Source organism: Bombina bombina, chromosome 5 (genome assembly GCF_027579735.1).
Source record: "Bombina bombina isolate aBomBom1 chromosome 5, aBomBom1.pri, whole genome shotgun sequence".
Lineage (NCBI taxonomy): Eukaryota > Metazoa > Chordata > Amphibia > Anura > Bombinatoridae > Bombina > Bombina bombina.
In genome coordinates, this window is record NC_069503.1 from 804,818,729 (window position 1) to 804,843,747 (window position 25,019).

Sequence of the window (25,019 nt, forward strand, 5' to 3'; positions counted from 1 at the left end):
ATTTGGGACAAACGTTTTTGTGTCTGGGAGTAACGTTTTCTGTTTTATGGGACATTTACTTGAGGGTTCTTTGGGGTTGTTTATAACCCACATGGCTTTCAGGCAGGGTTTGTTAGTTTTGTGTAGGCCCCAGCAACATCGAGTGAGATGGGCGGGCCTACATTTACAAGCAGCAAGCAACTTCTCCTGAGGTCCTGATAGACTAATTGAAGCTTTAAACCCCATATTATCGCTTCCTAAGGTCAGGTAGGGCCACAGCAGAGCTGTGGCAAGGTGCTATAGGGGTTTTTAACCGGTTTTAGACATATTTCAATCCGTTTTTTTCATTTGGGGGTCTATTGCTTATTAACTTGTGGTGCAATCCTTCTAAAGCTTAGTGGGTACACTGTTAAAATTTCAGAAAAAATTAAGCAATTTTAGCCTGTTTTGCAGTTTGTGTATGCCTTTTTTTCTCTTAAAGGCACAGTAACGTTTTTGCAAATTGTGTTTTTTTCATTAAATAAAGTGTTTTCCAAGCTTGCTTGCTTTATTACTAGTCTGTTAAACATGTCTGACACTGAGGAAACTCATTGTTCAATTTGTTTAGAAGCCATTGTGGAACCCCCTCTTAGAATGTGTCCCACTTGTACTGATATGTCTATAAATTGCAAACAGCATATTTTGAATTATAAGAATTTGGCATTAAATGATTCTCAGACAGAAGGAAATCAGGTTTTGCCATCTAGTTCTCCCCAAGTGTCACAACCAGTAACGCCCGCACAAGCGACGCCAAGTACTTCTAGTGCTTCTAATTCTTTCACCTTGCAAGATATGGCTTCAGTTATGAATACTACCCTCACAGAGGTTTTATCTAAGCTGCCTTGGTTGCAAGGGAAGCGCAGTAGCTCTGGGTTAAGAACAAATGCTGAGCCTTCTGACGCTTTAGTAGCCGTATCCGATATTCCCTCACAATGTTCTGAAGTAGGGATGAGAGATTTGCTGTCTGAGGGAGAGATTTCTGTTTCAGGAAAGATGTTCTCTCAGACAGATTCAGATATGACGGCATTTAAATTTAAGCTAAAGCACCTCCACTTATTGCTCAGGGAGGTTTTAGCTACTCTGGATGATTGTGACCCTATTGTAGTTTCAGAGAAATTGTGTAAGTTGACAAATATTTAGAGGTTCCTGTTTACACTGATGTGTTTCCGGTCCCTAAGAGGATTTCGGACATTGTTACTAAGGAGTGGGATAAACCAGGTATTCCGTTCTCTCCCCCTCCTGTTTTTAAGAAAATGTTTCCCATTTCTGACACCATAAAGGACTCATGGCAGACGGTCCCTAAGGTGGAGGGAGCTATTTCTACCCTGGCTAAGCGTACAACTATACCTATTGAAGACAGTTGTGCTTTCATTGATCCTATGGATAAAAAAATTAGAGGGTCTCCTAAAGAAAATTTTTGTTCATCAAGGTTTTCTTCTTCAACCTATAGCATGCATTGTTCCTGTAACCACTGCAGCTGCCTTTTGGTTTGAGGCTCTAGAAGAGGCTCTTCAGATGGAGAACCCACTAGATGATATTTTGGACAGAATTAAGGCTCTTAAGTTGGCTAATTCTTTTATTACAGACGCCGCTTTTCATCTTGCTAAATTAGCGGCTAAGAATTCAGGTTTTGCCATTTTAGCGCGTAGAGCGTTATGGCTTAAGTCCTGGTCAGCTGATTTGTCATCTAAATCTAAGCTTTTGTCCATCCCTTTCAAAGGTAAGACCCTATTTGGGCCTGCATTGAAAGAGATCATTTCAGACATTACTGGAGGGAAGGGTCATACCCTCCTTCAGGATAAGTCAAATAAGACAAGGACCAAACAAAATAATTTTCGTTCCTTTCGAAACTTCAAGAGTGGTCCCTCTACCTCTTCCCCTGCTGCAAAGCAAGAGGGGAACTTTGCTCAATCCAAGCCAACCTGGAGACCTAAACAGGCTTGGAACAAGGGTAAACAGGCCAAAAGAATGCTGCTGCCACTAAGTCAGCATGAAGGGGTAGCCCCCGATCCGGGACCGGATCTAGTAGGGGGCAGACTCTCTCTCTTTGCTCAGGCCTGGGCAAGAGACGTTCAGGATTCCTGGGCAGTAGAAATTGTAACCCAGGGATACCTTCTAGATTTCAAGGATTCCCCTCCAAGGGGGTGGTTCCATCTTTCTCAATTGTCTGTAAACCCGACAAAAAGAGAGGCGTTCGTACGCTGTGTAGAAGACCTTTTTACCATGGGAGTGATCTGCCCAGTTCCAAAAGCAGAACAGGCGCAGGGGTTCTACTTCAATCTGTTTATAGTTCCCAAAAAGGAGGGAACCTTCAAACCAATTCTGGATCTCAAGATCCTAAACCAATTCCTAAGAGTTCCATCTTTCAAGATGGAGACCATTCGGACTATCTTACCATTGATCCAGGAGGGTCAATATACAGGGAGTGCAGAATTATTAGGCAAATGAGTATTTTGACCACATCATCCTCTTTATGCATGTTGTCTTACTCCAAGCTGTATAGGCTCGAAAGCCTACTACCAATTAAGCATATTAGGTGATGTGCATCTCTGTAATGAGAAGGGGTGTGGTCTAATGACATCAACACCCTATATCAGGTGTGCATAATTATTAGGCAACTTCCTTTCCTTAGGCAAAATGGGTCAAAAGAAGGACTTGACAGGCTCAGAAAAGTAAAAAATAGTGAGATATCTTGCAGAGGGATGCAGCACTCTTAAAATTGCAAAGCTTCTGAAGCGTGATCATCGAACAATCAAGCGTTTCATTCAAAATAGTCAACAGGGTCGCAAGAAGCGTGTGGAAAAACCAAGGTGCAAAATAACTGCCCATGAACTGAGAAAAGTCAAGCGTACAGCTGCCAAGATGCCACTTGCCACCAGTTTGGCCATATTTCAGAGCTGCAACATCACTGGAGTGCCCAAAAGCACAAGGTGTGCAATACTCAGAGACATGGCCAAGGTAAGAAAGGCTGAAAGACGACCACCACTGAACAAGACACACAAGCTGAAACGTCAAGACTGGGCCAAGAAATATCTCAAGACTGATTTTTCTAAGGTTTTATGGACTGATGAAATGAGAGTGAGTCTTGATGGGCCAGATGGATGGACCGTGGCTGGATTGGTAAAGGGCAGAGAGCTCCAGTCCGACTCAGACGCCAGCAAGGTGGAGGTGGAGTACTGGTTTGGGCTGGTATCATCAAAGATGAGCTTGTGGGGCCTTTTCGGGTTGAGGATGGAGTCAAGCTCAACTCCCAGTCCTACTGCCAGTTTCTGGAAGACACCTTCTTCAAGCAGTGGTACAGGAAGAAGTCTGCATCCTTCAAGAAAAACATGATTTTCATGCAGGACAATGCTCCATCACACGTGTCCAAGTACTCCACAGCGTGGCTGGCAAGAAAGGGTATAAAAGAAGAAAATCTAATGACATGGCCTCCTTGTTCACCTGATCTGAACCCCATTGAGAACCTGTGGTCCATCATCAAATGTGAGATTTACAAGGAGGGAAAACAGTACACCTCTCTGAACAGTGTCTGGGAGGCTGTGGTTGCTGCTGCACGCAATGTTGATGGTGAACAGATCAAAACACTGACAGAATCCATGGATGGCAGGCTTTTGAGTGTCCTTGCAAAGAAAGGTGGCTATATTGGTCACTGATTTGTTTTTGTTTTGTTTTTGAATGTCAGAAATGTATATTTGTGAATGTTGAGATGTTATATTGGTTTCACTGGTAAAAATAAATAATTGAAATGGGTATATATTTGTTTTTTGTTAAGTTGCCTAATAATTATGCACAGTAATAGTCACCTGCACACACAGATATCCCCCTAAAATAGCTATAACTAAAAACAAACTAAAAACTACTTCCAAAACTATTCAGCTTTGATATTAATGAGTTTTTTGGGTTCATTGAGAACATGGTTGTTGTTCAATAATAAAATTAATCCTCAAAAATACAACTTGCCTAATAATTCTGCACTCCCTGTATGACCACCGTGGACTTAAAGGATGCGTATCTGCACATTCCTATCCACAAAGATCATCACCAGTTCCTCAGGTTCGCCTTTCTGGACAAGCATTATCAGTTTGTGGCTCTTCCTTTCAGGTTGGCCACGGCGCCGCATATCTTCACGAAGGTGCTAGGGTCCCTTCTGGCGGTTCTAAGGCCACGGGCATAGCAGTGGCACCTTATCTAGACGACATTCTAATTCAAGCGTCGTCCTTCCAACTAGCCAAGTCTCACACGGACTTAGTGTTGGCCTTTCTAAGGTCTCACGGGTGGAAAGTGAACGTAAAAGAGTTCTCTTTCCCCCCTCACAAGAGTTTCATTTCTAGGGACTCTGATAGACTCGGTGGACATGAAAATATTTCTGACGGAGGTCAGGAAATCAAAGATTTTGTCCACCTGCCGAGCTCTTCTTTCCATTCCTCGGCCGTCAGTGGCTCAGTGTATGGAGGTAATCTGACTAATGGTAGCGGCAATGGACATAGTTCCATTTGCTCACTTGCATCTCAGACCACTGCAACTATGCATGCTCAATCAGTGGAATGGGGATTATTTGGATTTATCTCCCCAGATAAATCTGGATCAAGAGACCAGAGACTCTCTTCTTTGGTGGTTGTCACAGGATCATCTGTCCCAGGGAATGTGTTTCCGCAGGCCAGAATGGGTTATAGTGACGACAGACGCCAGTTTTCTGGGCTGCGGTGCAGTCTGGAATTCCCTGAAAGCTCAAGGTTTGTGGACTCGGGAGGAGGCTCTCCTACCGATAAATATTCTGGAATTAAGAGCGATATTCAATGCTCTCCAGGCATGGCCTCAGCTGGCTTCGGCCAGATTTATCAGGTTTCAGTCGGACAACATCACGACTGTGGCTTATATCAATCATCAGGGTGGAACAAAGAGCTCCTTAGCGATGATAAAGGTCTCAAGGATAATCCAATGGGCAGAGGCTCACTCTTGCCATCTGTCAGCGATCTATATCCCAGGTGTAGAGAACTGGGAGGCAGACTTTCTAAGTGTCAGACTTTTCATCCGGGGGAGTGGGAACTCCATCCGGAGGTGTTTGCTCAGCTGGTTCGGCTATGAGGCACACCAGAGTTGGATCTGATGGCGTCTCGTCAGAACGCCAAACTTCCTCGTTACGGCTGCAGGTCAAGGGATCCTCAGGCTGTACTGATAGATGCTCTAGCAGTACCCTGGTCATTCAACCTGGCTTATGTGTTTCCACCTTTCCCTCTCCTTCCACGTCTGATTGCCAGAATCAAACAGGAGAGAGCATCAGTGATTTTTATAGCGCCTGCGTGGCCACGCAGGACTTGGTATGCAGACCTGGTGGACATGTCATCCCTTCCACCATGGTCTCTGCCATTGAGACAGGACCTTCTGATTCAAGGTCCATTCAAGCTTCCAAATCTAATTTCTCTGCAACTGACTGCTTGGAGATTGAACGCTTGATTCTGTCAAAGCGGGGTTTCTCTGAGTCAGTCATAAATACCTTGATTCAGGCTCGAAAGTCTGTTACCAGGAAAATTTATCATAAAATATGGTGTAAATATCTTTTTTGGTGCGAATCCAAAGGCTTCTCCTGGAGTAAAATCAGGATTCCTAGGATTTTGTCTTTTCTCCAAGAGAGATTGGAGAAAGGATTATCAGCTAGTTCCCTAAAGGGACAGATATCTGCTCTGTCTATTTTGTTGTACAAGCGTCTGGCAGATGTCCCAGACGTTCAGGCTTTTTGTCAGGCTTTAGTTAGAATTAAGCCTGTGTTTAAACCTATTGCTTCGCCATGGAGTCTAAATTTAGTTCTTAGAGTTCTTCAGGGGGTTCCGTTTGAACCCATGCATTCCATAGATATTAAGCTTTTATCTTGGAAAGTTTTGTTCCTAGTTGCTATCTCTTCAGCTCGAAGAGTTTCTGAACTATCTGCATTACAATGTGACTCTCCTTATCTTGTGTTCCATGCTGATAAGGTGGTTTTGCGTACCAAGCCTGGGTTCCTACCTAAGGTTGTTACTAACAGGAATATCAATCAAGAAATCGTTGTTCCTTCTCTGTGTCCTAATCCTTCTTGTAAGAAGGAACGTCTGTTGCACAACTTGGACGTGGTTCGTGCTTTGAAATTTTATTTGCAGGCAACCAAAGATTTTCGTCAAACATCTTCTTTGTTTGTTATCTATTCTGGAAAGCGTAGGGGTCAAAAGGCTACGGCGACTTCTCTTTCCTTTTGGGTGAAAAGCACGAGACTGCTGGACAGCAGCCTCCTGAAAGGATTACAGCTCCTTCTACTAGAGCGGTAGCTTCTACATGGGCTTTTAAAAATTATGCTTCTGTTGAACAGATTTGTAAGGCTGCGACTTGTTCGTCGCTTCATACCTTTTCAAAATTTTATAAATTTGATGCTTTTGCTTCTTCGGAGGCTATTTTTGGGAGAAAGGTTTTGCAAGCAGTGGTGCCTTCCGTTTAGGTTTCTGTCTTGTCCCTCCCTTCATCCGTGTCCTAAAGCTTTGGTATTGGTATCCCACAAGTTAGGATGAATCGGTACATCATGCAAAAGAAAACAAACTTTATGCTTACCTGATTTCTTTCTTTTGCGATGTACTGAGTCCACGGCCCGCCCTGTCTATTCAAGACAGATAGTATTTTTTTATGTAAACCTCAGTCACCTCTGCACCTTATAGTTTCTCCTTTTCTTCCTTGGCCTTCGGTCGAATGACTGGGGGGTGGAGTTAAGGGGGGAGCTATATAGACAGCTCTGCTGTGTTGCTCTCTTTGCTACTTCCTGTCAGGAAGGACAATCGTACATCGCAAAAGAAAGAAATTTATCAGGTAAGCATAAATTTTGTTAATTGTTGAATACTTGCTACAGGGCTGATTTGATATTATTGGTGATACTTATCTGTAAAACAAAACTATTTTAAATGTGTTGATTTCATATTTTTTAATGTAAATATCTGAATGTTTTTGTGCTTTTAATAATTGTAGTAGCAGATTACAAATTAGTAGTTCTCGTGCATTTCGCATAGTAAAGTATTTTACAAGTTTTTCTTTCATGTAATTAGCAAGAGTCCATGAGCTAGTGACGTATGGGATATACATTCCTACCAGGAGGGGCAAAGTTTCCCAAACCTCAAAATGCCTATAAATACACCCCTCACCACACCCACAATTCAGTTTTACAAACTTTGCCTCCGATGGAGGTGGTGAAGTAAGTTTGTGCTAGATTCTACGTTGATATGCGCTCCGCAGCAAGTTGGAGCCCGGTTTTCCTCTCAGCGTGCAGTGAATGTCAGAGGGATGTGAGGAGAGTATTGCCTATTTGAATGCAGTGATCTCCTTCTAAGGGGTCTATTTCATAGGTTCTCTGTTATCGGTCGTAGAGATTCATCTCTTACCTCCCTTTTCAGATCGACGATATACTCTTATATATACCATTACCTCTGCTGATTCTCGTTTCAGTACTGGTTTGGCTATCTGCTATATGTAGATGAGTGTCCTGGGGTAAGTAAGTCTTATTTTCTGTGACACTCCTAGCTATGGTTGGGCACTTTGTTTATAAAGTTCTAAATATATGTATTCAAACATTTATTTGCCTTGACTCAGAATGTTCAACTTTCCTTATTTTCAGACAGTCAGTTTCATATTTGGGATAATGCATTTTAATTTAACATTTTTTACCTTAAAATTTGACTTTTTCCCTGTGGGCTGTTAGGCTCGCGGGGGCTGAAAATGCTTCATTTTATTGCGTCATTCTTGGCGCGGACTTTTTTGGCACAAAAATTCTATTTCCGTTTCCGGCGTCATACGTGTCGCCGGAAGTTGCGTCATTTTTTGACGTTATTTTGCGCCAAAAATGTCGGCGTTCCGGATGTGGCGTCATTTTTGGCGCCAAAAAGCATTTAGGCGCCAAATAATGTGGGCGTCTTATTTGGCGCGAAAAAATATGGGCGTCACTTTTGTCTCCACATTATTTAAGTCTCATTTTTTATTGCTTCTGGTTGCTAGAAGCTTGTTCTTTGGCATTTTTTCCCATTCCTGAAACTGTCATTTAAGGAATTTGATCAATTTTGCTTTATATATATGTTGTTTTTTCTCTTACATATTGCAAGATGTCTCACGTTGCATCTGAGTCAGAAGATACTACAGGAAAATCGCTGTCAAGTGCTGAATCTACCAAAGCTAAGTGTATCTGCTGTAAACTTTTGGTAGCTATTCTCCAGCTGTTGTTTGTATTGATTGTCATGACAAACTTGTTAAAGCAGATAATATTTCCTTTAGTAAAGTACCATTGCCTGTTGCAGTTCCTTCAACATCTAAGGTGCAGAATGTTCCTGATAATATAAGAGATTTTGTTTCTGAATCCATAAAGAAGGCTATGTCTGTTATTTCTCCTTCTAGTAAACGTAAAAAATCTTTTAAAACTTCTCTCCCTACAGATGAATTTTTAACTGAACATCATCATTCTGATTCTGATGATTCCTCTGGTTCAGAGGATTCTGTCTCAGAGGTTGATGCTGATAAATCTTCATATTTATTTAAAATGGAATTTATTCGTTCTTTACTTAAAGAAGTACTAATTGCTTTAGAAATAGAGGATTCTGGTCCTCTTGATACTAATTCTAAACGTTTAGATAAGGTATTTAAAGCTCCTGTGGTTATTCCAGAAGTTTTTCCTGTTCCCTAATGCTATTTCTGCAGTAATTTCCAAAGAATGGGATAATTTGGGTAATTCATTTACTCCTTCTAAACGTTTTAAGCAATTATATCCTGTGCCGTCTGACAGATTAGAATTTTGGGACAAGATCCCTAAAGTTGATGGGGCTATTTCTACCCTTGCTAAACGTACTACTATTCCTACGTCAGATGGTACTTCGTTTAAGGATCCTCTAGATAGGAAAATTGAGTCCTTTCTAAGAAAAGCTTATCTGTGTTCAGGTAATCTTCTTAGACCTGCTATATCTTTGGCTGATGTTGCTGCAGCTTCAACTTTTTGGTTGGAAACTTTAGAGCAACAAGTAACACATCGTGATTCTCATGATATTATTCTTCTTCTTCAACATGCTAATAATTTTATCTGTGATGCCATTTTTGATATTATCAGAGTTGATGTCAGGTTTATGTCTCTAGCTATTTTAGCTAGAAGAGCTTTATGGCTTAAAACTTGGAATGATGATATGGCTTCTAAATCAACTTTACTTTCCATTTCTTTCCAGGGTAACAAATTATTTGGTTCTCAGTTGGATTCCATTATTTCAACTGTTACTGGTGGGAAAGGAACTTTTTTACCACAGGATAAAAAATCTAAAGGTAAAAACAGGGCTAATAATCGTTTTCGTTCCTTTCGTTTCAACAAAGAACAAAAGCCTGATCCTTCATCCTCAGGAGCAGTTTCAGTTTGGAGACCATCTCCAGTCTGGAATAAATCCAAGCCAGCTAGAAAGGCAAAGCCTGCTTCTAAGTCCACATGAAGGTGCGGCCCTCATTCCAGCTCAGCTGGTAGGGGGCAGGTTACGTTTTTTCAAGGAAATTTGGATCAATTCTGTTCACAATCTTTGGATTCAGAGCGTTGTTTCAGAAGGGTACAGAATTGGTTTCAAGTTGAGACCTCCTGCAAAGAGATTTTTTCTTTCCCGTGTCCCAGTAAATCCAGTAAAAGCTCAAGCATTTCTGAAATGTGTTTCAGATCTAGAGTTGACTGGAGTAATTATGCCAGTTCCAGTTCCGGAACAGGGGATGGGGTTTTATTCAAATCTCTTCATTGTACCAAAGAAGGAGAATTCTTTCAGACCAGTTCTGGATCTAAAAATATTGAATCGTTATGTAAGGATACCAACGTTCAAGATGGTAACTGTAAGGACTATCTTACCTTTTGTTCAGCAAGGGAATTATATGTCCACAATAGATTTACAGGATGCATATCTGCATATTCCGATTCATCCAGATCATTATCAGTTCCTGAGATTCTCGTTTCTGGACAAGCATTACCAGTTTGTGGCTCTGCCGTTTGGCCTAGCTACAGCTCCAAGAATTTTTACAAAGGTTCTCGGTGCCCTGCTGTCTGTAATCAGAGAACAGGGTATTGTGGTATTTCCTTATTTGGACGATATCTTGGTACTTGCTCAGTCTTTACATTTAGCAGAATCTCATACGAATCGACTTGTGTTGTTTCTTCAAGATCATGGTTGGAGGATCAATTTACCAAAAAGTTCTTTGATTCCTCAGACAAGGGTAACCTTTCTGGGTTTCCAGATGGATTCAGTGTCCATGACTCTGTCTTTAACAGACAAGAGACGTCTAAAGTTGATTACAGCTTGTCGAAACCTTCAGTCACAATCATTCCCTTCGGTAGCCTTATGCATGGAAATTCTAGGTCTTATGACTGCTGCATCGGACGCGATCCCCTTTGCTCGTTTTCACATGCGACCTCTTCAGCTCTGTATGCTGAAGCAATGGTGCAAGGATTACACGAAGATATCTCAATTAATATCTTTAAAACCGATTGTTCGACACTCTCTAACATGGTGGACAGATCACCATCGTTTAATTCAGGGGGCTTCTTTTGTGCTTCCGACCTGGACTGTAATTTCAACAGATGCAAGTCTCACAGGTTGGGGAGCTGTGTGGGGATCTCTGACGGCACAAGGAGTTTGGGAATCTCAGGAGGTGAGATTACCGATCAATATTTTGGAACTCCATGCAATTTTCAGAGCTCTTCAGTTTTGGCCTCTTCTGAAGAGAGAATCGTTCATTTGTTTTCAGACAGACAATGTCACAACTGTGGCATACATCAATCATCAAGGAGGGACTCACAGTCCTCTGGCTATGAAAGAAGTATCTCGAATTTTGGTTTGGGCGGAATCCAGCTCCTGTCTAATCTCTGCGGTTCATATCCCAGGTGTAGACAATTGGGAAGCGGATTATCTCAGTCGCCAAACGTTGCATCCGGGCGAATGGTCTCTTCACCCAGAGGTATTTCTTCAGATTGTTCAAATGTGGGAACTTCCAGAAATAGATCTGATGGCGTCCCATCTAAACAAGAAACTTCCCAGGTATCTGTCCAGATCCCGGGATCCTCAGGCGGAGGCAGTGGATGCATTATCACTTCCTTGGAAGTATCATCCTGCCTATCTCTTTCCGCCTCTAGTTCTTCTTCCAAGAGTAATCTCCAAGATTCTGAAGGAATGCTCGTTTGTTCTGCTGGTAGCTCCGGCATGGCCTCACAGGTTTTGGTATGCGGATCTTGTCCGGATGGCCTCTTGCCAACCGTGGACTCTTCCGTTAAGACCAGACCTTCTGTCACAAGGTCCTTTTTTCCATCAGGATCTGAAATCCTTAAATTTAAAGGTATGGAGATTGAACGCTTGATTCTTGGTCAAAGAGGTTTCTCTGACTCTGTGATTAATACTATGTTACAGGCTCGTAAATCTGTATCTCGAGAGATATATTATAGAGTCTGGAAGACTTATTTTTCTTGGTGTCTTTCTCATCATTTTTCCTGGCATTCTTTTAGAATACCGAGAATTTTACAGTTCCTTCAGGATGGTTTAGATAAGGGTTTGTCCGCAAGTTCTTTGAAAGGACAAATCTCTGCTCTTTCTGTTCTTTTTCACAGAAAGATTGCTATTCTTCCTGATATTCATTGTTTTGTACAAGCTTTGGTTCGTATAAAACCTGTCATTAAGTCAATTTCTCCTCCTTGGAGTTTGAATTTGGTTCTGGGAGCTCTTCAAGCTCCTCCGTTTGAACCTATGCATTCATTGGACATTAAATTACTTTCTTGGAAAGTTTTGTTCCTTTTGGCCATCTCTTCTGCCAGAAGAGTTTCTGAATTATCTGCTCTTTCTTGTGAGTCTCCTTTTCTGATTTTTCATCAGGATAAGGCGGTGTTGCGAACTTCTTTTGAATTTTTACCTAAAGTTGTGAATTCCAACAACATTAGTAGAGAAATTGTGGTTCCTTCATTATGTCCTAATCCTAAGAATTCTAAGGAGAAATCGTTGCATTCTTTGGATGTTGTTAGAGCTTTGAAATATTATGTTGAAGCTACGAAATCTTTTCGTAAGACTTCTAGTCTATTTGTTATCTTTTCCGGTTCTAGAAAAGGCCAGAAAGCTTCTGCCATTTCTTTGGCATCTTGGTTGAAATCTTTAATTCATCTTGCCTATGTTGAGTCGGGTAAAACTCCGCCTCAGAGAATTACAGCTCATTCTACTAGGTCAGTTTCTACTTCCTGGGCGTTAAGGAATGAAGCTTCGGTTGACCAGATCTGCAAAGCAGCAACTTGGTCCTCTTTGCATACTTTTACTAAATTCTACCATTTTGATGTATTTTCTTCTTCTGAAGCAGTTTTTGGTAGAAAAGTACTTCAGGCAGCGGTTTCAGTTTGAATCTTCTGCTTATGTTTTTCGTTAAACTTTATTTTGGGTGTGGATTATTTTCAGCAGGAATTGGCTGTCTTTATTTTATCCCTCCCTCTCTAGTGACTCTTGTGTGGAAAGATCCACATCTTGGGTAGTCATTATCCCATACGTCACTAGCTCATGGACTCTTGCTAATTACATGAAAGAAAACATAATTTATGTAAGAACTTACCTGATAAATTCATTTCTTTCATATTAGCAAGAGTCCATGAGGCCCGCCCTTTTTTGTGGTGGTTATGATTTTGTATAAAGCACAATTATTCCAATTCCTTATTTTATATGCTTTCGCACTTTTTTATCACCCCACTTCTTGGCTATTCGTTAAACTGAATTGTGGGTGTGGTGAGGGGTGTATTTATAGGCATTTTGAGGTTTGGGAAACTTTGCCCCTCCTGGTAGGAATGTATATCCCATACGTCACTAGCTCATGGACTCTTGCTAATATGAAAGAAATGAATTTATCAGGTAAGTTCTTACATAAATTATGTTTCTTTCATGTAATTAGCAAGAGTCCATGAGCTAGTGACGTATGGGATATACATTCCTACCAGGAGGGGCAAAGTTTCCCAAACCTTAAAATGCCTATAAATACACCCCTCACCACACCCACAATTCAGTTTTACAAACTTTGCCTCCGATGGAGGTGGTGAAGTAAGTTTGTGCTAGATTCTACGTTGATATGCGCTCCGCAGCAAGTTGGAGCCCGGTTTTCCTCTCAGCGTGCAGTGAATGTCAGAGGGATGTGAGGAGAGTATTGCCTATTTGAATGCAGTGATCTCCTTCTAAGGGGTCTATTTCATAGGTTCTCTGTTATCGGTCGTAGAGATTCATCTCTTACCTCCCTTTTCAGATCGACGATATACTCTTATATATACCATTACCTCTGCTGATTCTCGTTTCAGTACTGGTTTGGCTATCTGCTATATGTAGATGAGTGTCCTGGGGTAAGTAAGTCTTATTTTCTGTGACACTCCTAGCTATGGTTGGGCACTTTGTTTATAAAGTTCTAAATATATGTATTCAAACATTTATTTGCCTTGACTCAGAATGTTCAACTTTCCTTATTTTTCAGACAGTCAGTTTCATATTTGGGATAATGCATTTTAATTTAACATTTTTTACCTTAAAATTTGACTTTTTCCCTGTGGGCTGTTAGGCTCGCGGGGGCTGAAAATGCTTCATTTTATTGCGTCATTCTTGGCGCGGACTTTTTTGGCGCAAAAATTCTATTTCCGTTTCCGGCGTCATACGTGTCGCCGGAAGTTGCGTCATTCTTTGACGTTATTTTGCGCCAAAAATGTCGGCGTTCCGGATGTGGCGTCATTTTTGGCGCCAAAAAGCATTTAGGCGCCAAATAATGTGAGCGTCTTATTTGGCGCGAAAAAATATGGGCGTCACTTTTGTCTCCACATTATTTAAGTCTCATTTTTTATTGCTTCTGGTTGCTAGAAGCTTGTTCTTTGGCATTTTTTCCCATTCCTGAAACTGTCATTTAAGGAATTTGATCAATTTTGCTTTATATGTTGTTTTTTTCTTTTACATATTGCAAGATGTTCCACGTTGCAACTGAGTCAGAAGTTACTTCAGGAAAGTCACTGCACAGTGCTGGAGCTACCAAGCTAAGTGTATCTGCTATAAACTTTTGGTATCTGTTTCTCCAGCTGTTATTTGTATTGCATGTCATGTCAAACTTATTAATGCAGATAAAATTTCCTTTAGTACTGTTACATTACCTGTTGCTGTTCCGTCAACATCTAATTTTCAGAGTGTTCCTGATAACATAAGAGATTTTATTTTTTAAATCCATTAAGAAGGCTATGTCTGTTATTTCTCCTTCTAGTATACATAAAAGTCTTTTAAAACTTCTCTTTTTTCAGATGAATTTTTAAATGAACATCATCATTCTGATACTGATAATGGTTCTTCTGGTTCAGAGGTTTCTGTCTCAGAGGTTGATGCTGATAAATCTTTGTATTTGTTCAAGATGGAATTTATTCGTTCTTTACTTAAAGAAGTGTTATTTGCATTAGAAATAGAGGATTCTGGTCCTCTTGATTCTAAATGTAAACGTTTAAATAAGGTTTTTTAAATCTCCTGTAGTTATTCCAGAAGTGTTTTATCTCCCTGATGCTATTTCTGAAGTAATTTCCAGGGAATGGAATAATTTGGGTACTTTATTTACTCCTTCTAGACGTTTAAGCAAATTATATCCTGTGCCATCTGACAGATTAGAGTTTTTTGAGACAAAAATCCCTAAGGTTATGGGGCTATCTCTACTCCTGCTAATGTACTACTATTCCTACGGCAGATAGTACTTCATTTAAGGATCCTTTAGATAGGAAAATTGAATCCTTTCTAAGAAAAGCTTACTTATGTTCAGGTAATCTTCTTAGACCTGCTATATTTTTAGCGGATGTTGCTGCAGCTTCAACTTTTTGATTAGAAGCTTTAGAGCAACAAGTAACAGATCATAATTTTATAGCATTATTATTATTCTATAACATGCTAATAATTTTATTGGTGATACCATCTTTTGATATCATTAGAGTTGATGTCAGGTATATGTCTCTAGCTATTTTAGCTAGAGAAGCTTTATGGATTAAACTTGGAATGCTGACATGTCTTCTAAGTCATCTTTGCTTTCCCTTTCTTTCCAGGGTAAATAATCATTTTAGTTCCTTTCCTTACAAGGAACAAAAGCCTGATCCTTCATCCTCAGGAGCGGTATCAGTTTGGAAACTATTTCCAGTTTGGAATATATCCAAGCCTTATAGAAACCTATAGCCAGCTCCTAAGTACCTATGAAGGTGCGGCCCTTATTCCAGCTCAGCTGGTATGGGGCAGATTACGTTTTCTTCAAAGAAATTTGGATCAATTCCGTTCTTAATCTCTGGTTTCAGAAACATTGTTTCAGAAAGGTACAGAATTGGCTTCAAGTTAAGGCCTCCTGCTAAGAGATTCTTTTCTTTCCCGTGTCCCAGTTAACACAGCAAAGGCTCAGCATTTCTGTAATGTGTTTCAGATCTAGAGTTGGCTGGAGTATTTATGCCAGTTCCAGTTCTGGAACAGGGGCTGGGGTTTTATTTTATCTCTTCATTTGTACCAAAGAAGGTCAATTCCTTCAGACCAGTTCCGGATCTGTCATTATTGAATCGTTATGTTAGGATACCAACATTCAAGATGGTTACTGTAGGACTATCCTGCCTTTTGTTTAGCAAGGGCATTATATGTCTACAATAGATTTACAGGATGTGTATCTGCATATTCCGATTCATCCAGATCACTTTTAGTGTCTGAGATTCTCTTTTTAGACAAGCATTACCAGTTTTGTGGCTCTACCGTTTGGCCTAGCCTCAGTTCCAAGAATTTTTTTCAAAGGTTCTCGGTGCCCCTTTTTTCTGTAATCAGAGAATAGGGTTTTGCTATTTCCTTATTTGGACGATATCTTGGTACTTGCTCAGTCTTCTCATTTTCGAAGAATCTCATACGAATCGACTTGTGTTGTTTCTTCAATTTCATGGTTGGAGGATCAATTTACCATTCAGTTCATTGATTCCTCAGACAAGGGTAACCTTTTTAGGTTTCTAGATAAATTCAGTGTCTATGACTCTGTCCTTGTCAGACAAGAGAAGTTTAACATTGATATCAGCTTGTCAAAACCTTCAGTCACAATCATTCCCTTTGGTAGCCTTATGCATGGAAATGTTGGGTCTTAGGACTGCCGCATCAGATGCGATCTCCTTTGCTCGTTTTCACATGCGACCTCATCAGCTCTGTATGCTGACCCAATGGTGCAGGGATTACTCAAAGATATCTCAATTAATATCTTTAAACCGATTTTACAACACTCTCTGACATGGTGGACAGATCACCATCGTTTAGTTCAGGGGGCTTCTTTGTTCTTCCGACCTGGACTATAATCTCAACAGATGCAAGTCTTACAGGTTGGGGAGCTGTGTGGGGGTATCTGACGGCACAAGGGGTTTGGGAATCTCAGGAGGTGAGATTTCTGATCAATATTTTGGAACTCCGTGCAATTTTCAGAGCTCTTCAGTCTTGGCCTCTTCTCAAGAGAGAGTTGTTCATTTGTTTTCAGATAGACAATGTCACAACTGTGGCATACATCAATCATCAAGGAGGGACTCACAGTCCTCTGGCTATGAAAGAAGTATCTCGAATTTTGGTTTGGGCGGAATCCAGCTCCTGTCTAATCTCTGCGGTTCATATCCCAGGTATGGACAATTGGAAAGCAGATTATCTCAGTCGCCAAACGTTGCATCCGGGCGAATGGTCTCTTCACCCAGAGGTATTTCTTCAGATTGTTCAAATGTGGGAACTTCCAGAAATAGATCTGATGGCTTCTCATCTAAACAAGAAACTTCCCAGGTATCTGTCCAGATCCCGGGATCCTCAGGCGGAGGCAGTGGATGCATTATCACTTCCTTGGAAGTATCATCCTGCCTATATCTTTCCGCCTCTAGTTCTTCTTCCAAGAGTAATCTCCAAGATTCTGAAGGAATGCTCGTTTGTTCTGCTGGTAGCTCCGGCATGGCCTCACAGGTTTTGGTATGCGGATCTTGTCCGGATGGCCTCTTGCCAACCGTGGACTCTTCCGTTAAGACCAGACCTTTTGTCTCAAGGTCCTTTTTTCCATCAGGATCTGAAATCCTTAAATTTAAAGGTATGGAGATTGAACGCTTGATTCTTGGTCAAAGAGGTTTCTCTGACTCTGTGATTAATACTATGTTACAGGCTCGTAAATCTGTATCCAGAGAGATATATTATAGAGTCTGGAAGACTTATATTTCTTGGTGTCTTTCTCATCATTTTTCTTGGCATTCTTTTAGAATACCGAGAATATTACAGTTTCTTCAGGATGGTTTAGATAAGGGTTTGTCCGCAAGTTCCTTGAAAGGTCAAATCTCTGCTCTTTCTGTTCTTTTTCACAGACAGATTGCTATTCTTCCTGATATTCATTGTTTTGTACAAGCTTTGGTTCGTATAAAGCCTGTCATTAAGTCAATTTCTCCTCCTTGGAGTTTGAATTTGGTTCTGGGGGCTCTTCAAGCTCCTCCATTTGAACCTATGCATTCATTGGATATTAAATTACTTTCTTGGAAAGTTTTGTTCCTTTTGGCCATCTCTTCTGCCAGAAGAGTTTCTGAATTATCTGCTCTTTCTTGTGAGTCTCCTTTTCTGATTTTTCATCAGGATAAGGCGGTGTTGCGAACTTCTTTTGAATTTTTACCTAAGTTGTGAATTCCAACAACATTAGTAGAGACATTGTGGTTCCTTCATTATGTCTTAATCCTAAGAATTCTAAGGAGAAATCGTTGCATTCTTTGGATGTTATTAGAGCTTTGAAATATTATGTTGAAGCTACTAAGTCTTTCCGAAAGACTTCAAGTTTATTTGTTATCTTTTCCGGTTTTAGAAAGGCCAGAAAACTTCTGCCATTTCTTTGGCATCTTGGTTGAAATCTTTAATTCATCCTGCCTATGTTGAGTCGGGTAAGACTCCGCCTCATAGGATTACAGCTCATTCTACTAGGTCAGTTTCTACTTCCTGGGCGTTTAGGAATGAAGCTTCGGTTGATCAGATTTGCAAAGCGGCAACTTGGTCCTCTTTGCATACTTTTACCAAATTCTACCATTTTGTTGTATTTTCTTCTTCTGAAGCAGTTTTTGGTAGAAAAGTACTTCAGGCAGCATTTTCAGTTTGAATCTTCTGCTTATGTTTTTTCATTAAACTTTATTTTGGGTGTGGATTATTTTCAGCAGGAATTGGCTGTCTTTATTTTATCCCTCCCTCTCTAGTGACTCTTGTGTGGAAAGATCCACATCTTGGGTAGTCATTATCCCATACGTCACTAGCTCATGGACTCTTGCTAATTACATGAAAGAAAACATAATTTATGTAAGAACTTACCTGATAAATTCATTTCTTTCATATTAGCAAGAGTCCATGAGGCCCGCCCTTTTTTTGTGGTGGTTATGATTTTTTTGTATAAAGCACAATTATTCCAATTCCTTATTTTATATGCTTTCGCACTTTTTTCTTATCACCCCACTTCTTGGCTATTCGTTAAACTGAATTGTGGGTGTGGTGAGGGGTGTATTTATAGGCATTTTAAGGTTTGGGAAACTTTGCCCCTCCTGGTAGGAATGTATATCCCATACGTCACTAGCTCATGGACTCTTGCTAATATGAAAGAAATGAATTTATCAGGTAAGTTCTTACATAAATTATGTTTTTTTTATTATTTGTAGTTTTTGTAAAAATGTCGTACTGTTTGAAAGTTGTATCACTGTTTACTAATAACGCAATGTGAGATCTGCTTTTCAGCCATTGATGAATCAAGCCTGCTGCTTTTTTATTTAGCTTAACATTAAACAACTTTACTTTAGTTTTGTTTTTTTGTGCAATATGTTTTTTAACATTTAAATAGAGCTCTTCTACGTGCATTATATATATATATATATATATATATATATATATATATATATATATATATATATATATATATATATATATATATATATATATATTAGATGTTATTGCCCCTCTATGTGACAAAAATGCATCTTTTTGTTAGTTATTGAAGATCATGTTTTAATTAAGCTTTTGTGTAATAGAGTTTAAAGAAGATTCAGGCAATGGAAAAGAACACAAGTAACAAACCTGGCACAGATCTCGATGATTTGAAAAATGCAGACTGGGTAAGAATTATTTCCTTTTCTAATCGTCTTCATGAACTTAGCAAATTGTGTGGGTTTAGAGCTTGTTTAATGCATCTGCAATTATAATTAACCGCCTGTTTACAAAATAACATTTCAAGCATATAGGAAAGGTGTTAAAACATATTTAATGATGGACCTTCAAAAGGCCCAGTTACAACTGCATCTTAAAGGAGGATATAAGGACATTTTATTAATGCATTGTTGCTTACATATAAACATTCATTTGATCACTGCAAAGGGGTTAAAAACATAGTTAAAGTCAGCTTCTGAACAAATTTGTTGAGCTAGTGACAAGAGGCAAATGTGTGAAGCCACCAACAACCAGCTAGCCACCTAGGTATGGTTTTATACCAAGAGATACCAAGAGACCAAAGTAAATTAAAAAAAATAATTAAATTGAAAAGTCTCATAATTACACGCTCTATTTTGAACCCTGAAAGATTCATTTTGACTCTCATGCCCCTTTAAATTAATCCTTTATTCAACTAAATACTTAGGAAAATGAACTATCTGCTCTCATTTAGAACTGAATGTGGGTGAACCTATTCCTGGCTTTAATCTACAGAAAGATTTTATCTCACTAAAATAGGCCCATTATGTAACTTGCAGGAGAACATTTATCAGTTATAACAATACACTTCATTAAAACATTGTTTGCCGATCTTATCCAAAGTGTTCTGGCATAAAGTGATTTGTACACATATGTACAAAGCTTCTGTATTTCAAAGCTTACTTTATAAGCATTCAGGTAATACAGTGTTTGCAGCATTATGTGAACTCATTGTTTGTCTATTTCAATAGGACACACACAAATAGTTGGTTTTCTTTCGATCTTCTTTCATTGCCTAATCATTTTTTTTAAATATAGATATGTGCCACAATAATTTGAAGCAGATACAGTTGGTTTAGGGGTTGATTTTATCAAAGACTTCACAATCCTTTCGACCCCCTACGACTGCAGGTTCTCACATGAGAACCACCTGCAGTACGTATTTAACAAGCAGCGGTCATCAGACCACTGCTTTCCTAACCTTTCACCACCTCTAAGGTGGCGAATTTCAATCTCCCCGATCTTGTCTGACTGGGGAGATTGACCGCTGCTGCCCACGCCTGATTGGCTGTTCCCGGCATGGTGCAGCATTTCACAAGAGTGCAAAATTGCGTTCTTGGGTAATGCGTAATTCCGGCAGCGGAATTCAGCCCGCCAGAGGTGAGATGCGGCAGACAGGGGCATATATGTATGCCCCTGTCCGCTGCAGCATGATAAATCTACCCCTTAGTAGTCAGTGGTATGGTTTTACTGCACTACCATATTTATAAATATTTGTTGCTTTGCCTTAATGTTCTTAAATAGTTTCTGCTTTAATTGTGATGTTTATGTAATACAGCATCCTGATTTGTAAACATGTTGGTCCATCAAAAATTTTGTGTATAATACGAAATATTGTTACAATTCTTTGAGTCTTTGCATTTAATGCATTTAAATGACCTGCTAGCTGGGTTAGGAATATTATCTAGTAGGTAATGCTATACTACGGTTTACTAATGGGGAAAAAAGTTACTAGTCCAGAGGGACAATGTTACTAGTCCACTCATTGTAAAAGTTATAGAAAAAGCCAAATGATTTACTCTTCCACTGCAAATTCTTTCTCATCCGGGACTAGTGAAAACTGAGAGAGGGAGAGAGATATCCTATTGAGTAGAACTCTGTAGCGAGAGGACAGAAGCGAAATTTTCACTTGTCTTAAACAAAAAAATAAATAAAAATAAATGAATTTTCCCTATATTTTCCATTGAGGGGATTAGCAACTTTATCGCCTGACAAGTAAATGGTATCCTCTGTCTGGTAAATGGTGTTGATATTTTCCATCTCTTTATATACATATATTTTAAGCAGACACATTTTCCAAATGTCTCCAATTATCTCTGTGTAAAATGTGATGTCCTTGTGTGAGACCCTTGTTTTTTTGTTCTCTTAGGCCCGGTTCTGGGTGCAAGTAATGAGAGATCTACGAAATGGTGTCAAACTCAAGAAAGTGCAAGAACGCCAGTATAACTTGTTACCAATAGAATATCAGCTCACACCATACGAAATGCTCATGGACGATATTCGTTCCAAACGTTATACCTTAAGGAAGGTCACGGTAAGTCAGTGTTTTTCTTTTTGTGGGAATTTTCTGTCAGTTTTGTATTTAACGGCTCTTGTATTTGTGTAAAATTGTGCTTGTTTACACGCTTTTTAACCTCTCTAGGGAATGAAGGACAATTTTTACACAAAAATAAGAGGTGTCTTGTTTCCCTTTAACATAATTACTTACATTAAGAAATAGAAAATATCAATGGTAATAATGTTACTTTATTCATTCATCCAGTTCTTAATTTGTCACCCAAAAATATACAAAAATGTTTGTAAGTTTATAAGTGGCTTTAAAAGTATAATAATTTAGTAGAATAGCTTAAACAATAAATTCATAATAAAGAGACAATGCAAAAGCACTTTGAATTTCAAATGAGTAGTAGATTCCTGTGAATCTTGCACATGCTCAGTAGGAGCTAGGGCCTCAGAACGTGTGCATATAAAAAGATTGTTCACATTTAGATATGGATGTGAATTAGAAAGTTAAAATTGTGTGCGCTATCTGAATCAGGAAAGTTTAATTTTGACTTGACTTCAACAATCTAAAGTATTTACTTTTATAACATTTTCTGGATAAATTTGCAATATATTTATTTATTGGTAAATGTTTTGGTATCTGAATAAGCAGATAAGAAAAGGATGGACTGATAATATTTTTATGATGTCTGTTTTATTTTACCCTTATAGGTTCAGGGTGACATCCCACCACGATTAAAGAAGAGTGCTCATGAAATAATCCTCGATTTCATACGATCCCGACCCCCACTAAATCCTGTATGTATCCCTGCTTAAGAGTAATCAGGTTTCTGAGCTTTTAGCTCAGCTTTCTTGATGAATTAAATGCTTGCCGATATTATAGCAGCGGATCCTGTACTGCTGTTCCAGGAAACATTTGTATAAAAGAAGATTATCTGTGTCCACAGCTGGCATGGAAAATCTTTACTGTGGCAGTGAAGCAGTTAATCCTTTATCACTTTCAGCAGTAAATGATTTTCCTAGTTAATATTTAGTTAATATAATACAAGTATGTTTCTTTACATAAGCTTTAATGTTTTGAATTCTTAAAAGTTAATTTAAATATTTTTTTCTGCATTAAATTTACAATAGGATCTTTAGCCATATTTGTATTGTGTTTTCTCTCTGCAATCATAGGTGATAGCTGCAGTTTGTAGTTAATTGCCAGATACCTAGTTTGTGATCAAAGGATGTCTGAATTATAGGACTACTAAAGTTACCAGCAAATGTTTTTTTTATATACTTGGCTTGGATAGAATATGTATTTAGTGGACTTTTAAATTGTTTTTAAATTATTTGACTAAATATATAATCTTGACAAAACGCTGCAAATACTCATTTGTAAGATGCTATCCTAGCTGCAAATTGGGATATCAGTGACTGATTCTTAGGGCCACCCTTAGCATTTGCAAGACCCTGAACGAGACAATTTGTGCGGCCCCTAAGCTCGTCCCTGGTATTCCCCTTCCACTGTATGGCCCCCTTCTCCCAACATTGTGTGTCCTATATAAAGAATAACATTGTGGCCTTCATGTAATAAGCAACGTAAGTGGCTTTTGAGCCCTTGTGGGGTGAGCCTTCTCCCCGCAATGTAAAAAGCAACTGCTTTAGCTGGTCAAAGCTTAAGTCTGTCAGCATTCAGCCATTACAAAGGATTTCACTTTTATTCAAAATATAATCTATAATTCATTATTTTATGGCTGTCTGACAAATATGATCGCACTGTTATTAACCTTGGAAATCTTATACTTATTTTTATTCATTCTTTGCTTTTGCGTTCTAAAATCATTCCTCCTCTAATGGTAGAACATTATCACTGTTTTTCAGGTAGCTGCACGAAAGTTAAAACCCACTCCTCCTCGACCGCGAAGCCTACACGAGAGGATTCTGGAGGAAATCAAGGCTGAGAGGAAGCTGCGTCCTGTGTCTCCTGATGAGATGAGGCATAGCCGGCTAGGTGAGAACAGAAGTGCGCCATACTGCGCCAGCCGATGCATTATAGGCTTTATTTAAAAGTTGCATTTATTTATAAATCTGTATTGTTAAAGATACTGAAAGTAAAGCAAAGATTGTTCTGTCTTTGTCTAGCACTCTCTTGTTTAGATGGTTAGAAAGCTGCTAAATCTTGTTTCTCGAGTATATGAATGTGTTCCTACCTATAGAAACAACACAAAACGCAAGGCTGAAATGCATATAGCTGCATTGAAATTTAAATAGAGTATTTTTTTACACTCACATTACAGTGATACCTTTTACTGAGCAAGGGAGCCTATTTACGTAAATCCAGTGCATTCTCATTCAAGCAGCACAAGGACTAACTGTGGCGTATATTTATTAGCAGTGGTGCAAACTGGCTCACCACAGACAGAATAAATGCTCTCCGAGCAGGTGCAGTTTACAGATGCAAAAGGAATATGTGCATATGCTCCATGAACAGTTAATACTATCAGTGAAATTTTAGAAGCATTTTTGCAAATTCATTTTTAGTGCAAGAATGTTTCTATACAAAATTGAAGTGCATTTACATGTGTTTTGATTTTGGGTTTTATGTCCCTCCATTAAATTTTTTTTCATTTAACTTTTGCAGTAGTCATATTGTATCTTACCTCTGTTCACATTTCAGATTATACCTCGCATAACGTGATCTGAAATGGCTAATTATGTTTTTGTTTACTTGTCCTAACAGATTATTTTTTGTTTTCCCAGTCATGCGGCCTCTTAGCATGTCTTACAGTTTTGACTTGTCAGGTAAAAGCTGCACCTGGCGTGTTACTTGTGGTTCTGTAACCTTCTTCGTTTTGTCTGTGTCAAATAGTCACGTGTTTGAGAAACTTGTGCTTCCATTCTCTCATGGTCAGAGCAATTTCAGCTATTATTTCTAATAGGGTGTAATGTTCTTGATAATAGCCTAGGTTAGTATTGCATCCTGATCTGCCTTTATTTCCTAACCTCTTTATGTATAAATTGGTGGTTGTCAAACAAGTCCTGTGATTAAGCAAGTTTTGTATAGTAGATTGTATCTGTCAGTGAACTACAAAAATGCATAATCAGTTGCTTTTTATGTTCATATGTTTTTACAAAACAGTTTGTGGAACTGTGCTTAATGGTGCCACATACATTATTGTTTGAATATTCACAGAACCGATGTGGTAACTACCTTTTGGTTTGTGTACTGTAAAAAGGCTTTAAAATGTATTTGTATTAACAAGCCAGTATAGCTGTTACTAAATCTACCTGTCATAAGCCTGTGTACAGATTCCACCTACATATTTAGGTTACATAATTCTGAGGTTAATAAAATACCATTCCTACATAATAACAGGTCTGTCTGATTGCCATAACCAGCACAACCACTGAGGTTTAGCTTCCAGTTACACCTACAAATATCTGCATGCTCCTTTTTTTTGTCCCTTTTAGTAACGGACAACATACACAAAAGCTGTTAATAGAAGCACTGATTGGTTAATAGTCTCTATTTAGAAATGTAAATCATGCACTTTTTGTGTACATGGCTGGGCTGAAGAAGCGTCTAGTCAGAGATTCCATATTTATGCTGTCTTGCAAAACAGTTTTGCCCTAAGGCTTTTTTTCTGCTTTGCATAAAAAAACTGATGAATTCATATCTAGTTCATAGTAGATAGATAGCCTGACAGACTGGCAGACAGGTAGATAGGCAGATAAAGAAAGATAGAA

At 39.1% G+C, this 25,019-nt stretch overlaps 1 protein-coding gene across 4 annotated transcripts in view; it reads left to right on the forward strand.

Annotated features, from left to right (window-relative positions):
• Positions 1–25,019, forward strand: part of SPIRE1 (spire type actin nucleation factor 1) — a 418,349-nt gene that overhangs the window by 288,988 nt on the left and 104,342 nt on the right. For all 4 annotated transcript variants that reach the window (XM_053714898.1, XM_053714899.1, XM_053714900.1 and 1 more), the window contains exons 5-8: positions 19,070–19,153; positions 21,154–21,318; positions 21,999–22,085; positions 23,154–23,283. In XM_053714898.1, the coding sequence (XP_053570873.1) occupies positions 19,070–19,153; positions 21,154–21,318; positions 21,999–22,085; positions 23,154–23,283 (466 nt within the window). The remainder of the gene's footprint in view (positions 1–19,069; positions 19,154–21,153; positions 21,319–21,998; positions 22,086–23,153; positions 23,284–25,019) is intronic.